Raw genomic sequence first — 23,192 nt, forward strand, 5'->3', positions numbered from 1 at the left:
TGGGACGGAAAATTTTCCATTGCCCATCTTTAATTTAAACATTTCAATCATTTAATTATTTCTTACTAACTGTTTAATGAGTACTACTAGCTGGTGTATTCCAGTAATAGTTGGAGCATGTAGCCCATAGAGTAGAAGTATCCCGCAGTATAGTCTTTCCTATCTCAATTGAAGAACCAAGAGGTTGGCAGTATATATCAGGTTCGGTCGCTGACGCAGCAAGTCGGCATTGAAATATTTGAAAAACTTGTTCTCATATTTATTTAGCCACACCCACATACAGGTTGGTCGCCCAGTTGAAGAATGAGCGCGCGGGCAAAGGCGCACAAACACAACCGCACTGAGCAACCTGGTCATAAATTCAGTTGTCAACAAATGTCCTGGCAGTGCAGTGCAGCAACGCGGAATTTGGTGTTATTCAGGTAATTTTAATTTATTATAGGAAGCTTCTATTGGTTATTCATATTGCAATTGAAATAGGGAGAAATAAGAGGGATATTTTGTTTACTAATATTATTACAACATGGCATTTTGGAGACCTTTTGAAACGGAACAAAACGAAATTTACCACNGTTGAAGACACAGGCGGCAAACTTCTATGAAGAAAGTATACAAAAACTTGTGCCACGCTATGACAAATGCCTGCAAAATTTCGGCAGTTATGTGGAAAAGTAGTTTAAGAGTTGTAGAATTTTGTGCAATAAATAATTTTTCTGTATCTGTACACAATTTAATTTTATTACCAAACGGAACTTACTTTCTGGACTTACCTCGTATAATAGAAATATTCTACACATTATATACAAATTATTATAATTTTTTACCTTTAGTAGAAAACTTATTAGGGACGCCTATGAAACTCATTAAATTATATTGCTAGGCGTTTTTATACATGTTCAACTGACTTCGGAAAGACTATACCAGCAGTTAACAATTTTGTTTGAGAGGTTGAATATCTTTTGCATAGCTAGATTTCTGCATTCGAAGAGTGGTGTTTGACTTTATTTGACAGGATTTGTTTAAATTAACTTAATAACTTAATAAAGAGTAAAAAAGTAACTAAACATACATATCAAGCCACCTAAATTAAATTTGCATCTAAATCATAAATCCATTTAGTATTTATTATTAACTAGTAAATCAATCTTAATATAATTGATACAAATATCTATATAATAAAATAAAATATAAACAAATTATATATGTGTTATTTGCGATTTTATGAGATCTGTATATCTATTACAGACCGAAACAAATAAGTTAACGTCTGAGATAGCTCCACCCACAATGAGCACTCCACTGCGCACTACACACGCCACTGCGCTTATTTCTTTTATCCGAATAGGTTCTTTTAATTTTGTTCAGTTCTGCCACAGTCAGAAACCCAAACTTTTTTGTCTTGGTCTGTACGCAGTTATGTAACTAAGGTAATTATATATCTAACTTATATCACTTGCTAAGATAATTTGCTCATGTATTATACTAAACATTATACTATATATGTACAATAAGAAAACTACAACAGAAAGAGTAATAAGAAAAGCTGATTTTAGGTTTATGGGGGTAAGCAAATTTACTATCTTTTTTTAAGAGAAAAATTGTTTATGGATGAACTAAATGTAATATTTTTTTATCTTTCTCTTGTAGATAAAAATTCTTATATATAAAATATGCAGTAGGTTAAAATGAAATAATGTGGAAGAAATCTTAACTCTTACGTTTTTATTTTTGTTGAGATTCAACATTTTACTGGTAACTGAAAATAATATAAAAATAAAATGAAATAGTGGAAGTAATATTCCATACAATGTTTCATTTACTTTATTTAATAAGAGATGACGAAACATTTAAAACCAATTGTAACGGAAAGAGTGAAGTAAATAAACTCTTTGTAATAAGATCTCTTAACTTATAAGTTTGATGACGTACTAATTAAATAAAAATATTTTGCCTTGAGTGTAAATTAACAAAAGGAGTTTCTAGCAAAATTTATTGTAGAGGTTTATGTACATAATTTTCTGCCTCTTTTCTTTTATACTTTCGTATACAAATTTACTTATAATTTCAGAAGAGTATTTAGAAAAATTATAAAATGTTACATTTCAGAATATTTTCTTTAAATAGAACACATTTTTATATGTCTGGATTACAATCATATCCGGTTTAATCTATCTATTATAATAAAGGCCAAAAGAGTATCCGCTAATACATTGAGCTTATGGCAGACCCTTTTGCCCATATTTCCCTTGTAGTCCAGTCGAATTAATCTGTTTAAAAATAAATATTGTTAAGAACGTATTTTATTATTGGAAGTACTTTGGAAGGGTATGCTAGTGGAAAAACATTGTATAAATAATGAAATAATATATACGAAAAACCGTTTTCTTTCTTGCAACTGTTGACAAAGAAAACATACAGCAGGGGTCGGCAAGTAATTTTAGGTGGGGTCCGGATACTTTTAAAAATTTTTAACGAGGTCCAGAAAAAAAATTCATATTTCTTACAAATTTTCATTTGAACTCAAATTTAATCTGCTTACTAACCATTAAGAACTCAAAACACTCACACAATTGTAAAATACTAGAAAAAATTATAAGGTTGGCACTTAAACGTAAAAAACATTTTTTAAATAACTTATTTGAGTAATTTATACTTTCAAAAAATTTTTGGCGGTCCAGTATTTTACCTTCCGCGGTCCGCCAGTTGCCGACCCTTGACATACAGGTTTATAGGTATTAAAAATACCTACAACATAAGCCAAGGTGTTGGTATATTATTTTATTATTTAAACCTAGTATTATGATATCCTTCCAAAGATCTTCCAATAGTAAAATATCATTTTAACGTTTTTTTTTTCTTTGAAATAGTACTTTTTTAATCTAATCCGACTGGACTATTATTATTAGAGATACACCTACCTAACTTTATATCACTCTACTGTTAAAAAACTCTTTGTACAAATAAGAAAAACATACGATTTTCTATAAAAGAAATTATAAGTTTGACTTGCATTTTCGAAATGCAACATTTATTTATTTTTATATATCTACGATTATACCATAGTTCACATTAACTTTCATTGTAAAAAAAAAAATAATACGCATCTTTTTTGACAACCTGGAAAACCTCTCATGAATCTCAGGTTTACTATGGCTTAAGTGAGAGCGAGTTGTTAAGTGAGTTTATATTGATTTTAAAATATAACATCCACATAACATTGACATCCCCATATTGTTTTAATGGAACAGCATATCACGTGTGTTTAGAATTTCTTCGAGATTTTGTATTACACACAAATGTTTTTCTCTATGTTAATGTATTATTATAATAAAACATTATTAATACGAAGCCTATTTATATACACAATCATATAAACACCATTTGGCAGTTTGTTACCATTAGTCGTATGTATTTCTCACCACATACCTTGTGAAACGTTTTTATGAATAGAGTTATAATATTATGTACATAAGTAAACTGCAAAAACTTAATTATAGAAAGGTAATAACATTAAAAGGAGAATGATACCTAATACCTATATATTATACAATTCTTAGTCGTTTCTGAAATTACCAAACTACAAAATTTCTAGCTCTTTAAATCAAATTATTACCATTATGCAAAAGTACAAAAACTTAGTTTACCTAGTATTGACAATTATTTAAACATAATTAACAAGTAAATATTTTAGATTTTAAATAATCTCCCAAATGCTTAGGGACAAAGGAGCAAAGACTGGACAAAAATTAATTTTTTCTTATTTTCAAATTTTTCTTTTGAAATAACATTTAGCTTCTTTACTATTCTTTACTTTTTTGTCGAATTTTAGTTTGAAAAACGCTGTTTTATGTTCGTTAGGTATTTATTAAAAACGCTGAAGTATAAAAAATATCAAATCTATACCTTTTTAACTACAGTGCCAGTGTCCGACTCTTCTGAGGGGGTAGTAGATTCAGAACTTGTTGATTCCTTATTTGAACCAGGTGGTTTTACAGGAGTAGGAATATGAGATTTCTTATTTCCCCTCTTTAGTACTGAAGGGTCTGAAGCATCTGAGTCAATAGTACCTCTGCTTTCTACTTTTTCGGTTAGAAAGGCATAGTCATCAGGTTTCAAATTTTGCCATACTTGTGGCTGATTGTCTGGTACGACAACTCTAGGGATGTTTTTATTGTGTTTCTCATCAATAAGTCTCTTCGCCGGAGTAGGTCTGACAACTATTTTTGGTTCCGCTCGTTTAATAGGCATGTTAGGATTAGCTGTTACTATTGTCTTTGGTTTAGTAGATTTTATTTCATTATCGCTTTTCGAAATACTTTTTAGACAATCATAAATTGGTTGAGAATTTAAGCCTTCACTTCTACTGTAAGACTTAATTTTAGGAATTAGTGGCCCAACGTACAAATTATTGCACACAATTTCTGGTTCTGGAGAAGGAGATGGTTCAACAAGCATTGGTTCCGAAGCACATACGGCAAGCGGAGCACTGGATTGCTTTGACAATGTTGTTGTTCGAGGAGGAGGAGTAGGGGGTAATTTCGTAAAACTTTTATTGACGGGTGAATTAGGTTGGGAAAACGATAAAGATTCTGGTATGGGCAAAAACTGGCTATGGGCTGGCATCGACCTTCGTTTGTGCATCAAAACTTCTCGTCCAGGGTGATCAGGCAAGACCTTAGGAAAATTTCGACGTTTAATAGTCATTAAAGATTCCTCTGGTGTAAGAGGTGTTGAATAGTTATCGTTATCTTCTCTGGATGTTACATTAACGTCACCATTTGGATCAAAAGTTCTCAATTTCCGAATATGCGTATAATGCAATTCTTCAACAGGTTCGGACTTTGAATAGCCGTGTTCTATTTTTATCACCGTTGGTTCAGTCTCAGGATATTTCATATTAATACTGGTATTACTTTTTCTTACATCTTTTTGTTTGTCAACCATTCTTGGGGAAAAATCCTCTAGAGTAACAGAGCGTCTTAAAGGTTTTTCAGCTGGTGGATGCAAATGAGGGTAATCTAAAGATTTAGTGAGCTCTATAGGTTGTTGCATTAAAACGCTATCCCCTCTACCTGAAGGTGTTGCATCAATAGCTACTGAAACCTTTGCAGGTTTGCCAATTTTTGGCCTTGTAATAGTGGATGTTTTTGTAACAGGTTGTTGAAAAACGTTATCTTCAGTTGGACTTACAGGTCTGGTAGGACTACGACCCAAAGTTGAATCATTCCCTACTTCTGAGGCTGGAGCTATATCAGTTGAAAGTGGAATTTTCGATTTATTTTGATTATGTCGAGGCTTTCTGAAAAATCTCGGACTATATTTATGTACAATTTCCTGTGTTATCCAATCTCTTACTTTAGTGTGTGCATCAATAGTACTATTAGACATTTGTCTTGTTAAGTGGTAGTTCGACATACTGTTAGTAGCTTTAATTGCTTCATAGTCATCACTTTTCGATGATTTGCTCATCATTCTAACGATATTACAACCGTTCACAAGGAAAGCCTGGCTTTCTTTATCGTCTTTGCCATTTTCTGTTGGTTCTTCTTTCTCCTCTGTAGATAAATTATTCTTTTCATTTCTAAAACATTTAAAATATAAAATGATGAGAACTATTACGTTGGCTATCAGAAAGAGTACTCCAATGACTATGACCAAGTTGACGGTGGTGCCCTGTTTAACTTCTGCAGGGGGAGAAGTTACTAAGGTGCCATATATATTTCCCGAAATATTATCAGGTCTTTCGTTGCCAGTTTCTCTTAAAATACCAAATGACTGATTGGGACGGTCGTTGAATCTTATAACATCCTTGGTCTTGTCAATAGACGTTGATTTGTTCGGAACATAAATCCATGGTAGAGGATTCTTACGTGGTGGTATCTTTCGTGGACGGTTTTCTGGAACAGGCTTCTTAACAGGAAAAAGTGATAGAGAGATGTTAGAAAAGTTTTCCGCTAGATTGGGGAACATTTCATTCCAATATGCCATTTGTCTGTCACGATACATGGCTGATGGTTGGGGAGGAATATCTACAGAATTCAATGATTATTTATAATTTGCATTCAAAATGGAAATTAATCTTTGGCAATGTTTTCTTACCCAGCTGGAGATATCTTTGGTCCTGTAGGTCATATTCTGGCCACTCTACATCAAACTGAGTCCAAAAAGCTGGATTTGAAGTAATATATTCATTTTTTCTGGGCATATTTGGGTTCCTAAAAATACATAATTTATAGAAAAAAATATAAGAAACGATGTAATAAAAGAACTGATAAATCATTGGAGTTTTTCATGAAATTATTAATATATGTAAGTGTATTCATAAATATAAAATGAATACTTATATGAGAAATAGTAATTATATACAGGGTGTCCGAAATTAATGGGACACAGAACAAGGGTAGATTCCTTCCATCAAAATAGTGCAACAAACAAATGGCAGTATAAGGGTAATATGTAAATGCCGACACTGTTACCAAAACTTGACTCAGAGTTACGGAACAGGATGTTTATTCAACATACGCAAAAAATTCAAGGCGTTATTCCCTGGACTATTATAAGAATATTTTGTCCGTTGATGATTTTTAAAAAGCCGCTTTGCTCCGAAGATATAAGGCGAGAAAAATTTTCTACAAAACCAATTTTCATATTTTTGAAATTCTTAATGTAGTCGAAATAGAAGTATGGCGTACTACACTGGGTCTACCGAGTATATTTTTTTATCTTGTTTCTGAAATTACATTTATTGCTATAATTACTGCTCATTTCGCGATATCGGTCAGTTCAGATCGTAGCAACATTATACGAGACAGGTTCAAATATATCTCTATTATGTATATCATGTTCGGACATTAATGTCTCTTCTTGCGGATTAAATTTTGTAAGTGCTCAAAGTTGCCGATTTTCACTAGTTGTGTTAGTTACAGATGGAGCTGTATTTCCACGAAAGTATACCTAATGAAGCATTGGAAACATTATAATATGTATTACTTTCTAACTATTATTATTTCACTATGGTCTACATAAATATTTATCTATAACAAACGCGGGATAAATCAAAATGTCTGATAAATTAACCCTTTCCTAACTTGTGGGTACAAAGTTCAGACCGACAAAAATTTCACTTTGAAATTTACCTATATTTTATAAGACGTATATCCAGCACTAACTGCATAAATTAAACAGATCTATTCTAGTATATTTTAAGAAAACTATTCTTGTTTAATGAAAACAGATAGATGAGGCATATTTATTCTTTTTTTCCTAAAGTTTTTTTAAGTCGATGCATAACTAATTAATTATACAGAGTTTTGTAACCAAATATATACCATTAATCCCATACATCTGTAAATAACATAAATAATAATAAATAATAACATTCCCTGGAAATTGAAACTGGTATCGCAAGATATATACGTAGAATTAGACGATCCAGAAAAAATTACATAAACTGAATTTTATCTAAATTATGTTTTAAAGTGGATACAACAAAAATTAATAAATACTCTACTGAAAACATTGCACTGTCAACTATTTTAAAAATATATTCAAATTTTATGAAACATAGTTTGCAATTCCAGTTTAATGTTTTTCACTTTATGTTCCTCCGGTTCTAAATTTATCTGCATGGCCTGGAAATATAAAGAATAAAATGAGCGTCGTTGTCCATTGTGACCTGATTTCAAAATAAGTGATCAGGGAACGGTGTTAAGACTGTCACTAAATACAGACAGATATTAATAATTATTACACAATAGTACGAATAGACGTCTATAATTAACACTAACATTACATTCTTCATCCTCATGATTAATTTTGTGAGTGTAAGTGGAGTAGAGAAAAGGAAGCTAGTTGCTACAATTATTAGTTACACTGCAGCAAGTTTTGTTTTAGAAATACTACTTTACAAAAGAAATGTAGTAAAAATTGGTTATCGGTCTGTCATTATACACCCCACTGACAGATTATTAGTTGTGGATTACTGATTTATTCTCTAACTTTCCGGAATCAGTCTATATCGGATCCATGTATTTATAGCTTATTAGGTTTTCCTAATGATAAAGTCACTAAGGTTTCTACATATTTTGGACTCTTTCTCTTTTTATGAAAAAAAAAATATATAGGCATAAAAATGTATATTGGAAATGGAATCTAAATCTGTAAAGAAGAATCTCTTTAAATCGAGAAGTTTTCTGCAGTTGGGACACCTCAAACAGCTCATTTCCGATGCCAATGGTTATATTACATATATTCAAATTTTAACTAGCTACTTAAAGAGGACAGCAATATTCCAATTTTTGGGGTACATAACTTCAGTGGTTCTTGAGTAATCGATTAAACTGTTATCATTTTCGGAAAAATTATACCCTTGTTTTTTGTTTGATTTAGTAAGAGGGATCAGTCCCAAAGGTATGTGGCAACATAGCTCATACATTAAATTTTAGAATTTGTACAAGTACATAATTTTTTCGTTAATGTCCGTCGTCTAACTTACATTACGCTATTCGAAATATTAAAATTAAAAAAACGTTAATGGTAACTGCACAACTATCAAATGCTTTTGTTTTAAATTGTTTTACAGTCAGTATAACGTTGTCTTTAACTCTTTATGAATGCTATTTAACAGTTTGAATAGAAGTTGTACCCACTGGATTGTATGCGACGACATAATTTTAAAACTTTGAAACTTTTATGGATATCATATTAAATATGCCACTGAGCAGATTTTTTTTTTTTTGAAGTTTGGAGTTGAAAAAGGTTATTTTGGATAGTTTTAACGTAATTGGGAAGTGTTTAATATAGATAGAAACGCCTCGCGTATATCAGAAAAGAGGTTGCTAACCTTATAGATATATTACAAGTTATTATAGAAAAGTAAAACATTACTTACATCTTTAATGGAAAACTAACTAACTAAACTATCTTTCAATGCACATTGTAGAAAATCTAAATTGATGGTCAGTTTCACCCTTGGAAAAATGTGCTATCCAAAACGTGAATTATAGAAGTGTAATAGGAAATATTTTTATAGCATTAGCTTCAGATTTATCATCAAATTGAAAATTATACACAGCAGCTTTATAAAAGAATCTTAGGCAACATTTTACAACTTTGCAAATTGTACTGTTGTGTTACTATCTGTTTCATAACTTTTACTTTTTTTTATTTGTTTACAAATTACTAGTTGCGGAAGAGTCTTAATTCAGTTTTAAAAATTCATACAACTGTAGCATAACATTACAGATGCTAGCTGTATTAGTATTTGTTGCCTTAAAAAGTTGGATTATAGTTACACACAATCTTCTGAAACTCAATCCTAAATATGTAGATTTTTGTATTTTTGGTGGCAGCTAAAATTATGCCCTGTGGTACATTAACAAGAATTTCTTTAGGTTCACTCAGACAGTTGCCCATTTTAAGTCTTTGTGACTCTATGTGACAGATAATCTCGGAACATATCTAGAACAGGACCACGGATACCATAACTTTCCAACTTGTTTAGCAATATAGTATGTGTCACTGTATCAAAAACCTTGGCCAGATGGCCAGAGAAAGTTGGCTAAACACCTCTCCGATATGTCCATGGATTCAACAATTTTCTGCACAAGGTCGAGTACAGCACCCTCCGTATTAGATTTATTTGTGAAACCGAATTGCCGTTTAGTGATTATATTATGCATATTAAAAAAATATATTAATCTAGTTTTAAATGTATGTTCAAAAACTTTATCGAAATTATCTATCACAGAAATTGGACGGTAATTATTTAATTCATCATGAGCTTCCGTTTTAAAGACTGGTGTAACATTCGACTCTTTCCATTGTGCAGGTATATTACTATTTCTGAATATTCAATTTATAATGTGAACTAATGAAGCGACAATATTTCTATGTACATTTTTTATTACATTAGTAGTTATCCCATCAGGACCAGGCGAACAATTATTTTTGAGGTTAGCTATTATTTCAATTATTTCATTATCATTCACAGGTTCAAGAAAAAGTGATGAAGCAGAGCGATTTTCGTGTAAGAAATTTGCAGGTAAAGCTTTACATTCTTTAATTTTCTTAGCTATCTCCAAAACAACACTAACAAAATAATCATTAAAAATTTGAGTTCATTAACAACATCCCAAGTTTTTTTATAATCACCTTTAACAAAAAAGAGTTTATCTTTGTAATATTTATTTTTTGTATTTTTTATAAGTTTCCCCGCTTTACTGATCTAAACGTTGATGCTGCTTTGTTTTGCTAATATTAAAGTTTTAGTTATTCAGTTTCATGTATAGTTTTTTAACGTTTAATAAAACATTATGTAACCAATCTGTGTTGTTTGAGATAAGCTCTTAGGTATAGTTGCTACGATCTCAATTGGAACCGCATAAAAACATTTAACTCATAAATTCTTCGGAATCCATAGACGTCCAGAAAAATTTAGCCCTGTCTCATCTAGATATGCTATATTCCGAGCTATATTACCATAAAATTACCATACGATTGTCAAGTTTTTTATGTTTAAAATCGCATTGTAATAAAGCATGTCGTAACATACCTAAAGATTTATAATTATAATCAGGATAATCGTTTAATTTATCTCGAATGATGTTTAAAGTAGGAACTTTATTTTCTTTATACACATTATAAATTGTGCGCCGCGTTACATCTGTTAAAATCCTCAATTTTCTTTAATTTTGTATTTTCCGTTTCCTCTTTGTACCGTGATCAATTCTTCTTTAATTACGGGATAAATTGTCGTTTTTGATATCTTAGTTAATTCGTTAATCCGTTTCCTAACTTTTTTATCACATTGTTCACTATTTTCAATTTTCAAACATTCATATATATTTAGTATAATACGTTGTCTTTTTACATGTAAATCTTTGTTTTTAAACTCTGAGTTTGTTTCGATACTTTCGACAAACTCAGGTTCCACTATTTGGGGATTTTCCCAAGTTATTTCCATTATCCTCCGCTTCAAAGAGTCTCCAGAGAGCCACGCTAAATTACTAGATAATTACATATAACATTTATTTTAATAACTGTTACCCTATACTGGTTACGATATGAACAAACAATAATATCAACTAATAAATAATAATACGTATTATACCAACAACATACCCCGCCAAGCAATGCTCTGCACTGCACTGGCAAAGCGGCAAAGCTAAGTGAACCCGTGTACCATACAAAAAATCATTTACGACCTAGTGGGCCAATACAGATTTGCTTTGATGACTAGCGCGCCGCCGTCAATTCTACGTCAGGTGGACTAGTTTACCAATACTGGACTCGCCGAATTGCTATTCGAGTATAATTTGTGAGACACATCATGGTCAAGGCATAGGAAGAAATTGCATACGGTCCTGTGCTTTAAGATTTACAGGTTCCAATTGACAACGTAACAACTATACTTGATAGGTATTTATAGGTTTCCCGCACAATCAAGTTAAAATTTTTTGCAAGGCAAAATTAACACAATATAAAGATAATTATATTTTATGCTAAAAACTTAAATAAAAATCAGTGTCAGCATGTACCGCAATATTTTCGCAGTCAGATTAAATTCGGGTATGTGCAGTTATAAAACACGAACTCCACTCCACTTTGATGGCGGTGGAACGTGTAGTGGTTTACAACACACATTATATTAATTAAGTCAAACATAACGGTACCATAAAGTTCAATGAAATGAAGCAGTTATTAACATTTGCGTATATTATAATTCCAGCAAATAACATAAATTACATCCAGCATTCAATAAATATAACCATTATTAATCTATTTTAATTGCCTCCAAAATCACAATCACATAAATCTCGCGCAAACAGTGTCCTCTTGTGACAAATGACCCGTTTATACTTATGCTAGTTTTAAATGAAATAAAACTTACCCGGTGTACGCGAAATTGCAGAAATAAGTCATAACTATCTCGGAGAACAGACGTTCGTGTTCCGTGTACGAATCGACGAAGTGAAACTTGGGACCGTCTAGCGGGACTCCGAACACATACGGCAACTCTTCTCCATTGAAGCTCTTGTTTCTCTAAACAGATTTAAAATAATCACACACAGAAATAGACCACTATTNTCAATTTCCAAAACCCCCTATAAAATGTGTTGCACTGATTCCCTTGACAGGCAATGATTTATTACTTTGCATCGAATACGATCGTACTATAGTTTACCAATACTGGACTCGCCGAATTGCTATTCGAGTATAATTTGTGAGACACATCATGGTCAAGGCATAGGAAGAAATTGCATACGGTCCTGTGCAGGTTTTATGGCAAGATTTACAGGTTCCAATTGACAACGTAACAACTATACTTGATAGGTATTTATAGGTTTCCCGCACAATCAAGTTAAAATTTTTTGCAAGGCAAAATTAACACAATATAAAGATAATTATATTTTATGCTAAAAACTTAAATAAAAATCAGTGTCAGCATGTACCGCAATATTTTCGCAGTCAGATTAAATTCGGGTATGTGCATTTATAAAACACGAACTCCACTCCACTTTGATGGCGATGGAACGTGTAGTGGTTTACAACACACATTATATTAATTAAGTCAAACATAACGGTACCATAAAGTTCAATGAAATGAAGCAGTTATTAACATTTGCGTATATTATAATTCCAGCAAATAACATAAATTACATCCAGCATTCAATAAATATAACCATTATTAATCTATTTTAATTGCCTCCAAAATCACAATCACATAAATCTCGCGCAAACAGTGTCCTCTTGTGACAAATGACCCGTTTATACTTATGCTAGTTTTAAATGAAATAAAACTTACCCGGTGTACGCGAAATTGCAGAAATAAGTCATAACTATCTCGGAGAACAGACGTTCGTGTTCCGTGTACGAATCGACGAAGTGAAACTTGGGACCGTCTAGCGGGACTCCGAACACATACGGCAACTCTTCTCCATTGAAGCTCTTGTTTCTCTAAACAGATTTAAAATAATCACACACAGAAATAGACCACTATTTATAATGCGGAAATAATTACACAATTTTAAGCGATCGGTCAAAAACCCAGATATTTCGAAGCTGTAAATGTTATTTCTTGCGGGGTTGTCTTTGATTAAGGAGGAGGAGGAGGATGAAGATAAAGAAAGTGATCCGTTGAGTCATTTCAAGTAAAATAAGTTCCAGTCAACATATAGGGTAGCCGTTAAGTACCTACGTTCAGATAATTACGGTTTTTCATCTTATATAGGTACATAATTTATTATTAGCTCTCGTATTTTTACTTTAAGGTATTAAGCTAATTCAAAAAAACATTCAAAAACATTTTTTTTAAATCCCATGTAATGTAAGTAATGTTCTTCGATACTAAAAGTCTAAAGTACATCTAATCTCACAGACAAGATTCCTACTTCCTTGCTGATTCGTCATATCTGTATAAGAGTATCATGACTTTGTTTCCTAAGTAACTACAGCAGGGCCTTGATAATCCGTACCCCAGCTAGTCCGAACGCCTCTATAATCCGAACGACCCCCCTTACCCCTGCGCAACCTCCGTTTCTCACAGTTTCTGTCTCGCCAGTGCCACGCAGTGCGTTTTTTGTTTGGAATGGGCAGATGAAGTCGACATTTCTATTCCGGAAAAAATGCTGTTACGTAAATTAAGGGATAAAGCATTTTCTATGTCGCTAAATACTACTCGTCAAAGCACTATATTAAGAATTCTTTAAAAAAGTGTGATTAATAGCATTTTATCTAACATACATCTAACGTACATACTTAAATAAATACATTATAATGTAAAATATTTTTGTTTTATTTCGAAAAATCCCTTTCAAAATGTCTACATACTATAATCCGAACGCTTCGTGAATCCGAACAGGGTATAAATTTTCGGTGTTCGGATCATCGAGGCCCTGCTGTAATTATAATCATCACTTTGTTTATGATGCGTAAAAAATTAAAATCAAAAGAAATGATGTAAGTAATAAAAAAACTTAATTTTTCGTTTTTTTTCGCTCGAAGCAAGAATTAGCCAGTATTTTTTTAATTGTGAGCTATTGTTAATAACTATCCGAGTAGATGACAAAACAATATATACCAAATTCAAATGATATAAATATAAGAAAATGATTTTTATTAGCTGCACGTAAAATTACTTCTTTCTCTAAATTAAACGCCTGACTTTAAATGATTTTGGTGTAATGCCAGACATATAGATTTCTCCACTAACACCAACAGGAATACTAAAAATTCATTTTTGATTCAACTGATTTACTTGCCTATCACAAACATAAAATAAATAGCGCTTTTTTTATTATTGATAATATTCTTCTCCATTTGTTTCATAAAATAATACAGTTGTTCTTGTTGCCATTTTTCAAAACTAGTTAAAGCTAATTAATGTTTTAACCAATAATTGTCCCTAAGAATTCTAAGTATATATGGTAACTTTCCTCTGCTGTCTATCTATTATTATAGATGACACAATTGAACCACAGTCTAAGATGGCGCGACTGTTCGCCAAATTCGTTGTATTTTTATACATTTTTTTTACTTCCCGATCTCAGAAAAATAAAAAACACGATTCAAGTTTTTTGCCCCAAAATTTCATTTTATATTAATATGTGAAGAGATGTCAAAAACCCATTTGCCATGCCATTAAAATTAAAAATAATCTTAGTTATTATTCTAGTAATTCAGTTAACTCGATTAAATTTCATAATTTTTTTCAGGCGTGATCTTCAACAACACAAGCAGGATAAAATTGGATAAAACAAGTACAAAAGGAGAAAGTTTATTTTTCTGTAAACAGTCTCAACAGATGAATTAAATGATATGGAAAGACCTAGGTCGTAGAAAACCGACGGATGAACATTAAAATTTCTATATTTAGATGTGACAAGAAGGACAAGGCATACTTTCCACCTTCATAACTGCAAAATGTTGTTTAGAAAATTTAATTTATTTCACGAATTTCAAACAAATTTATAATTAGTAAAGATGTACACTATATTGTTATAATAAAAACAATGCCTTCTGACAAATATACATAACTTCAGTCCACAAAAAAAAAATCGAAAGAATTACTTCTGGGGTCTGACTATGTCTACCATCTGTTTTCGGGGTCGCTGAATCCGAATCCGGGGTTTCCTTAACCCCATCACATCAGAATTTTTCATAACCTCAAAAAATAGGCCCAAAAACCCAATAAACCTTCTATCCATTGACCACTCAACTCCTATAACCCTATAACCCTATAACCCCATAATCCCTTAATCCTATAACTCCATAACTCTTTAACCTTGTAACCTCGAAATCCCGTAACCCCGACACCCATAACCCGGTAAGAAAGAGACTTATGCGCGTTTAAGCCCTGAAATACAGTATGTTTGAGCCATACGTGGCTCTTGAGCCTTACACCCATATTCCTCAATAATCCCATACCCTTATAACCTCAAAACCCAGTCAAGAATAGGCTTATGCACGAACTCTCATGAATCGGAACTTGGTGATTACAGAGAAGAACACGGAGAAAGGCGTCATCAAGACATGAAAGATATGGAGAAGCGTTATCAAGGAACATGGGGTCAGACTATGATAGCAGACCACTGCTCGAATTTGAAAAGAGATACAGTCAAAAATCATAAACGGCATTTACTTCGTAGATCTTTTGAATGTAAACAAGTGCGTTATCATAGAAGGTCTAAAGAAGATGAAATAACGTAGTCTCTTCATTGAGTTATGAGTTAACCATTCTTGTACATTTAACTAATTTATCTTCTTGCTATTTTATTTTGCTATTCGTGTGAGGCAAGGGGGACACACTCTAATAAAACACCTCAAAGGGAAAAGAAGCCTTCTATGTCCTCGTCGTTGTTCCTGGGTTCGGCAAAACGTAGGCTCACACAATGAAAGTCTCTTTCTTACAGGGTTATGGGTGTCGGGGTTATGGGATTTCGAGTTAACGGGGTTAAGGGGTTATAGGATTAAGAGGTTATGAGGTTATAGGTTAGGTAAGAATTGAGTGATCAATGGATAGATGATTTGTTGGGTTTTTGGGCCCATTTTCTGACGTTATGAAAAATCCTGACGCGATGGTGTTAAATGAACCACGGATTCGGATTGTGTAATGCTTATAGTCCAGCCGAAGGAGGTTCAAGACATCACTATTGTGGTCATTTTCCATAAACCCCAATATTTTTTCACAAGCGGCTACGAATGTGCTATAGAATAACACATAATTTAATATTAAATAAACAGTGTAATCTATTACAATGTTTTAATAGAATTTCTTTGTATTATAATAAATTGTTGATTTTTCGTAAAATTTTGCACTTGCATAAAGTTATGCCATTATTTAAACTATTGAATGTTAGCAGCTATTATACTTAGAATTAGTTAGTAATTACGTAGGTAGTTCTCGGAAGGTACTCCTAAAGAGGTGGCTAATCTTAAATAAAAAAAAAAAAATATTCCCGTTGCTGTGTACCTTTAATTAAAAAAATATTTGTTTACGTATCATAGTAATTGACTTAAAAGTAGTATTGCGTACAAAATTATGACCACGTATAATACCTTCTCAAATGCGCAAAAATTAATGAAATCGAATTTTGAAAATGCAATTGATTCTTGGAATCTTATTAGTATACAGGGTGATTCACAACTTATCCAAAAAAATTTGGGAATAGATGCGGCATGAGAAATGGAGTCAATATTGCAAAAAAAATTTTGTAAAATAGTTATAGTTTCTGAGAAAGAAATTATTGAAGTTATAGCACATTAAACCACTATATAGCTGGACAACTGTAGTCTCTAGAGTTATTCGCAATACGCATGGAGAGCCATGTGACTCCTAATACTGAAATCCGTCGTTGCGGTAGTTTTTACCTGTTATATGTGGTATTTAAATCAGTTTTTTAGTAGTTAGTGTCAAATATGGCTTGCGTGTATAGCAATTCAGAGTTGATGGATATCGTTTTAATTTATGGTGAAGCAAGACAACATTTTATTATGGTGAAGTATTTGTGTTATGGTGAAGAAAGACATCATTTGTGTTAGTTCGTAGAAAGTGAATAGGACGGACCCAAATGTGTTTACACGTGAGTGTATAAAATTTTGAACAATTGCTGTTGCAGCATCGGGTATGTCAAATGATTTTATTATTTAAAAACACAAATTAATTTTATTAATAATTAATAAAAGCAAAACCATTTGAATTTGCCGATATAAAATAGGTGCGATAAAATTCTATTTACATATTTCTTTCCTTGCGAAAGTTTCTGTCCGGTCGCATTGTGCAAGGTCAGGTTTTACAGTGGACCAGTTTCCAGTGCCGTGCAGAAGTGTATTTTTAAATCAATTTCGAACTGACCTTTTTGATTTTTTCTTTACAAAATTGTATTTGTAAGAGTCCCCTGTACATCCAGAATTTTTTTTTTGGATAAGTTCTGAATCACCCTGTCTGTATACTCGCCAGTTACGTAAAGATACAAGATCTAAAAAAATTTTACCAACATTGTAAAGTTTCCAGTAAGTATGACGTATAATTGTTAATAGCTCCGTAATGACCAGTTAAGAAAAACAAATTTTTGCTATTTTTTTGTTAATAACAAACTTATTTTTGTAATAAAGAGCTATCTTATTTTGTAGAAAATTTGATTTAAAACAAAAATTCATTCAAGATATTGAAGAAAATCATCTTCCATTTTCCTTACTATGCCACGCCCCACAGTGGCAAATATTGGGAAAAATTCTCTCGCCAATTTTCATCATCTCGTGATTTTTTTTTTGATAATCTCGTAATCTGAATTTTCATATTCCGGTGAGGTTTTTTCGAAAAAAACCCTTTTTTCTTTTTTAATGCTTAGGGAGCGCCCCTTATTATGACCCTTAATGATATATCTGATGTTTTTTCTACAAAAACCTAACTCCAAATATATCATCAAGGGTCATAATAATCGATTTTATTAATAGGAGATACTTTTTAAACATTTTTTTCTACAACTGACACCGAGTATTTAAAAAATTTTTCTACGACATTGAGGTTGGGGCGCTCCCTAAGCATTAAAAAAGGGTTTTTCGAAAAAACCTCACCGAAATATGAAAATTTATATTAACACGAGATTATTAAAAAAAAATCACGACGAGACGATGAAAATTGGCGAGTGTCGAGAATTTTTTCCAATATTTCCCACTGTGCGCCCCTTTAATTTATTATTCTATAACATATTTGTAACCTACTTGTAAAAAAAAAATTGGTGTTTTTGAAGAATGACTACTACTGTAGATACCACTGTAATTTTTGTTCAAACATCTTGAATATATTTTCTGGCTAATGTTTATTTTTGATTAAATATTCTTCACTCTATACCTACTGCATGTTTATAAAATGAGGGACTGTTTCTGTGATAAATAGAACTATCAGAACACACTTCTCCATATCCAATTAACCACGTGTTTTCAAATGTCTGGAAAACGTTTATTTCGCTTTTTTATGTTGCGTTAGAATTCTATTAATAATAATGTTACCAACAGGGCATGCAATGCAAATCCAATTTAAAGACTCAAGATACTGGTATATACAGGGTGTCCCATGGGTTGCTTGGACATTATCTAAGGGCTGATAGCTGGCTTCAAATTAAAGCGTCTAGGCCCAACATGCCTTAGCAAATTGTCCACCCTGTATGTACATTCACGAACAAAAATAAAGAAATTGAATTCAATATTACACAAAAAAATATACTTCTTTAAAGTCAAAAAAGTAGACCGTTTTCGAATTAAACGTAATTTTTCAATGACATGCGTAAGTCTGTATTTACTTTTGCAAAGTATGATTTGTTCTTAAAAACAACGTTAATGTGTAAAATGATTATTTTTTCAAAACAACTGCAAGTGCAGTATGAAATGAAAGTATGTTTAAAATTTTATCACTGCCACTCGGTGTCTACTGATTCTGCTTTTTTAGTTACCTAAATTATAACATTGGCATCATGTACCTATACTAAAAAATTGGGGCCTATGGGAAACGACATAAGGAAAAATTTTTTTTTTGTTTGTTTTGTAATATCCTATGTAATTGTCTTTGTCTTGCATCTGGAAGTGAATTATCATCAAAAAGAGAAAATTCTGATGGGAAAGGAAATTTGCAAGACATAAAAACCTGTCAATATTTTCTTTTCTAATAAATGTATTATAAAAAACGTCACGATTTAATACAGATTTTTAATCCGAATTAATTTTTTGCTTTGATCGAAATTAACACAGGTTTATTAAAAACGTTTTATTCATAAACAAAATCTGTTATACATTTTTGCCCTACAGTTAAATTAAAATATGACCGATACGAGTAATAATTAAAAATTAAACAGTGAATAGAATTCCATGCATCGGAATGAAGCAATATATTGCGTATCATTGGTGCGAAATATGTCAGTAACTATGACTAAAATATTGTGAGTATAATTACTATTTTCAATCATATTTGCTTCAAAATGTGAAAATCTACACACAAGTTTAACAATGAATTGATGGTTTTATTTTTTCCCTCTTTTTAAGAATCCATTAAAATTTATCGTAGAAATTAATTTTAGACAAACAATTAAAATACATGTCTCTTATATTGTATGCATCCTCACAATTGAAGAACATTAAAGTGGTTATATTTAAGGTATCATTGAAGTAATGATAATATTTTCTACTAGCATCATGGACGAAAACATGTTTACATTGAATGAAAAATATCTTTAGGTATTATAAATATGTATAAATTTGTAGGTACCATGGGTGTTATAGGATAATAATGCCCGCGATCGATTATATTTACTTCTGACTTAATTTGGTACACTTCAGAATCACATCTTTGATCTTCGGAATTTGCAATTTTGTCCAAATAGAAGTCGGTGTTCTGTTTATATCTATTAACATTTTTAGTACCACAATGTGACACCTAAAGCTGATAAAAAATATTTTATTTGTGAAACCGAAAATATTTTAATAGACGGGAATGGCATAATTCTATTTCTTTCAAAACTGTATTGAGGGAAATTTCAGTGCGGTAACTTAATAGTCTCTAAAAGTTTTGTAAACTTTCTGTAAGGAATACGAATTCTGTTGACGCTGAAGTTCCTACTTTTGTTCATGACACTTAGACTAAAGGTTACATCAAACTGTAATTTTAAAGTGCATTAAATAAAACTTTCGACCTTTCCCCGCTAGTCGACATATTGCTTGTAGTAACTTGTTAAATCAATCCCCTGTTTGGAATATTTTACGTTGGAATATCGATGTCTTTCTGCACCAGACAAACTATTTATTACTCATACATACATACACAAAATGCATAAACAATACGTCTCATGAATAGCTTCATTTATTTTATATTTACAAAATATTAGAAAAGTATGCCTCGGCATACTAAAACAAGCTTAACTAAAATGTCTTGCGAAACTTGAATTGCGCTTACTACACCAGAAATTGACGAAGAAAGTTCTATAGAAACCAACTTTTCTGTTAAAACGAGATTCCATATTTTTCTAAATCCTGACGTTTCATTAACACGCTGTTTATTTTTAATTTTCAGACTTTACTTTTATTATTGACTTTACCCTGGTAGATATGTACTAACGTTGTGAAATATAAATATGGTGCACCTGCTTTGTTTCCACGTATTTCCTGAAAATACAATAATTGTACTCCGCAACAAATAAAACTGCAGAAAATTTATACATAAATAAAGAGAATGTTGATCTCTGAATCTACAAAAATTAAGAGTATGTTTTCACTTATTCGAGGGAAGGAAATTTTAAAAGGAAAAATAAATTGAGAAACTGAAGGTGAATCCTCAAAAAATTGCTGCATAGAAACATAAAGCAAGGCATAAAATATAATTTTAATTAATAATTGAATAGGGCAACATAAAATATGAATACAACTGAACAAAAATACTTTTCTCTATTACAGAAAACCAGAAAAGATTAATCTAAATAAACAAAAATGGTGGCGAGTAAAGTTAATGAAATAATCAACTCATTATGGGATTATCAGGATTATGAAACTGTATGAAAAACAAAAACAAAATAATGAACAAACCTTTTATGCAAAAAAATAAATTTGTAATGGGTAAAAAAGAAAATTAGTCTTCATAGTTACAGAGGAAAAGTCAAAGTCATAAACTAAATGAAACAGAAGTGACTGGCGGATAACTTGGTAAAAATAAAAATATTTATATGTATATGTATGTTTGTATACAGGGTGTAACTTTAAATAAGGGTCAATTTTTTAGGGGTAACAGTACGTGTTCCCCTGAACACGAATCTGTAATTATATATTTTTAATCAAATAGTCTAGTTATAATTAGTTCTTTAAAATGCACTTTAATACTTGTGTTCACCGCCACTGTAATCATGTATTACAGATACATGAATTGTAGGCAATCTACAATTCATGTGAAGGGAGATAGTGCCGGTAAACGGTAACGAAGCGAAGGGTGTCAGTTGTTCCGCATTTCAAGATAGTAGAAATCTAACTGTGAATTTAAATGCTTTTCATCGCTGGAATTTGGATTTGGATTTCATTTATTATTATTGATTACTGCTTGAGTTTTTTGCTAGGTTACTTATACTACTTGTGTGGCGAACACCCACTCAACGAAAGTAACTCGCGGTGAATGGTGTGAAATTGTGCATGCGCTGTGACAAAAGCGTGCAGTTATTTGAGGTTACATTAGCTTATCCAGCGTCGGGGCACGAAAATTACTAAAAAAAAATTAAGTATTTACGACACAATTTGAAAAAATAAACTATTGATACGTTTTTTTAAATGTCAAAGAAAGCCTCGGTATAAATATGACCCCCACTCAAAGTTACACCCTGTATAAATTACATCATTGTCAAAGATAAGCATTAGAACAAGATTAAAAATTATTTTAACGGAACTAAAGAGAAAGGCAAAAAACAATAAATTCCAAAAATAATTCTATTTATATACAAAATAAAATTTCTGCCGTATAAGAAAAATATTGGCTTACATGGAGATGTCATCTGAACTTAAAATTTAAACGATTTCAATACAACTCTGGCAGTTCTGCCCTAATTTGAAAGGGCATAAACAAAACATATAAGCAAATCCTACAAATGAAAAGTTTAGTTTTATAATTTTAAGTTATGCTGTATTTTTGTATGTCATAAATAAATCCAATTACTTTGAAAATGTTTTATAATTGTAGAAGATTTTTAACAGGTGAGCACTTTTGACTTAAATACTATAGTGAATAAAAGGTGCGTCTGGCTGTGAATGAAATAATATTTTTTGGTCGTTTCTTTGTGATGTTGAATAATTTTATTGTTTATGAAAATATTAAAATTTTATAAAACTTCGGTTTTTTTCACATTAGCTTAAATTTATATTATTTGATATAAAAGCCTACATATTTTTCGATTTTTGAATTCTGCGTAACACTTTCTTGGATTGTGTTATATCAGGAAACAGTTGGGTTTACAAATATCTTTTTAAATATGTTTTTGTGTTAATATTATAAATATAGTTAAGAGAAAAATAAAGAAGAGTTTTGGCATTAAGAAACACAGTCATTAGAAAATTTGAAATATAAAAAATAGATATATTAATAAATGTATAGAAGAGAAGTTTCACATTGGTATTCGTGTAAAGCGGCCAATCATAGCTGGAAGCGAGAGTAAGAGTTTATAATTTACTTGGAAGGATTAAAAGTTATTCGCTGATTTTAGTTTGACAGATTTCTTCGTTAATATAACGTGGACAGCGAGGTTTTATATTTTTATTTTTAAATAAAACAGCGTCACAAAGGAAAGTGGGCTAGGCCGTGGACCAGACCAGTGTAACATATAGTTTTTGACGCACTGAATCAACAAACTCCTCTAGAAAGGTTTTTGAGAGTTAATACTGACATGAGTAATCAGTGATTGGAAAAATATTCGAACTCATGATCTCAATGTACCATAACCCTGTAACCCCAGAACCACGTAGCTCCGTACCCCGTAACCCCATGACGTCGTAACCCCATAATCCGGGATGCGCTAGTGTGTAGAAATGCAAAATCTGGGAACATGAATCTCATATATCAGAAGCGAGGATTTATAACCACGAAACTTCGTCTAAATTGGAAACGGCGATGACATTTTAAATTATCAAATTCAAAATATGATAAAATTTGGTTTAGTCTTTTATCCAATAAT

The 23,192-nt window shown here is 31.6% G+C and overlaps 1 protein-coding gene across 1 annotated transcript in view; it reads right to left on the minus strand.

The window, feature by feature from the left end:
* Window positions 1-2,846: 2,846 nt before the first annotated feature.
* Window positions 2,847-23,192, minus strand: part of LOC108910231 — a 78,075-nt gene continuing 57,729 nt past the window's right edge. Inside the window, exons 5-7 of the mRNA XM_018714785.2 lie at window positions 12,806-12,957; window positions 6,100-6,215; window positions 2,847-6,029 (exon numbers count right to left, since the gene is read on the minus strand). Of these exons, the coding sequence (XP_018570301.1) occupies window positions 3,898-6,029; window positions 6,100-6,215; window positions 12,806-12,957 (2,400 nt within the window). The 3' untranslated portion in view covers window positions 2,847-3,897. The remainder of the gene's footprint in view (window positions 6,030-6,099; window positions 6,216-12,805; window positions 12,958-23,192) is intronic.

The sequence above is a fragment of the Anoplophora glabripennis genome, unplaced genomic scaffold (genome assembly GCF_000390285.2).
Source record: "Anoplophora glabripennis isolate ALB-LARVAE unplaced genomic scaffold, Agla_2.0 scaffold564, whole genome shotgun sequence".
NCBI lineage: Eukaryota > Metazoa > Arthropoda > Insecta > Coleoptera > Cerambycidae > Anoplophora > Anoplophora glabripennis.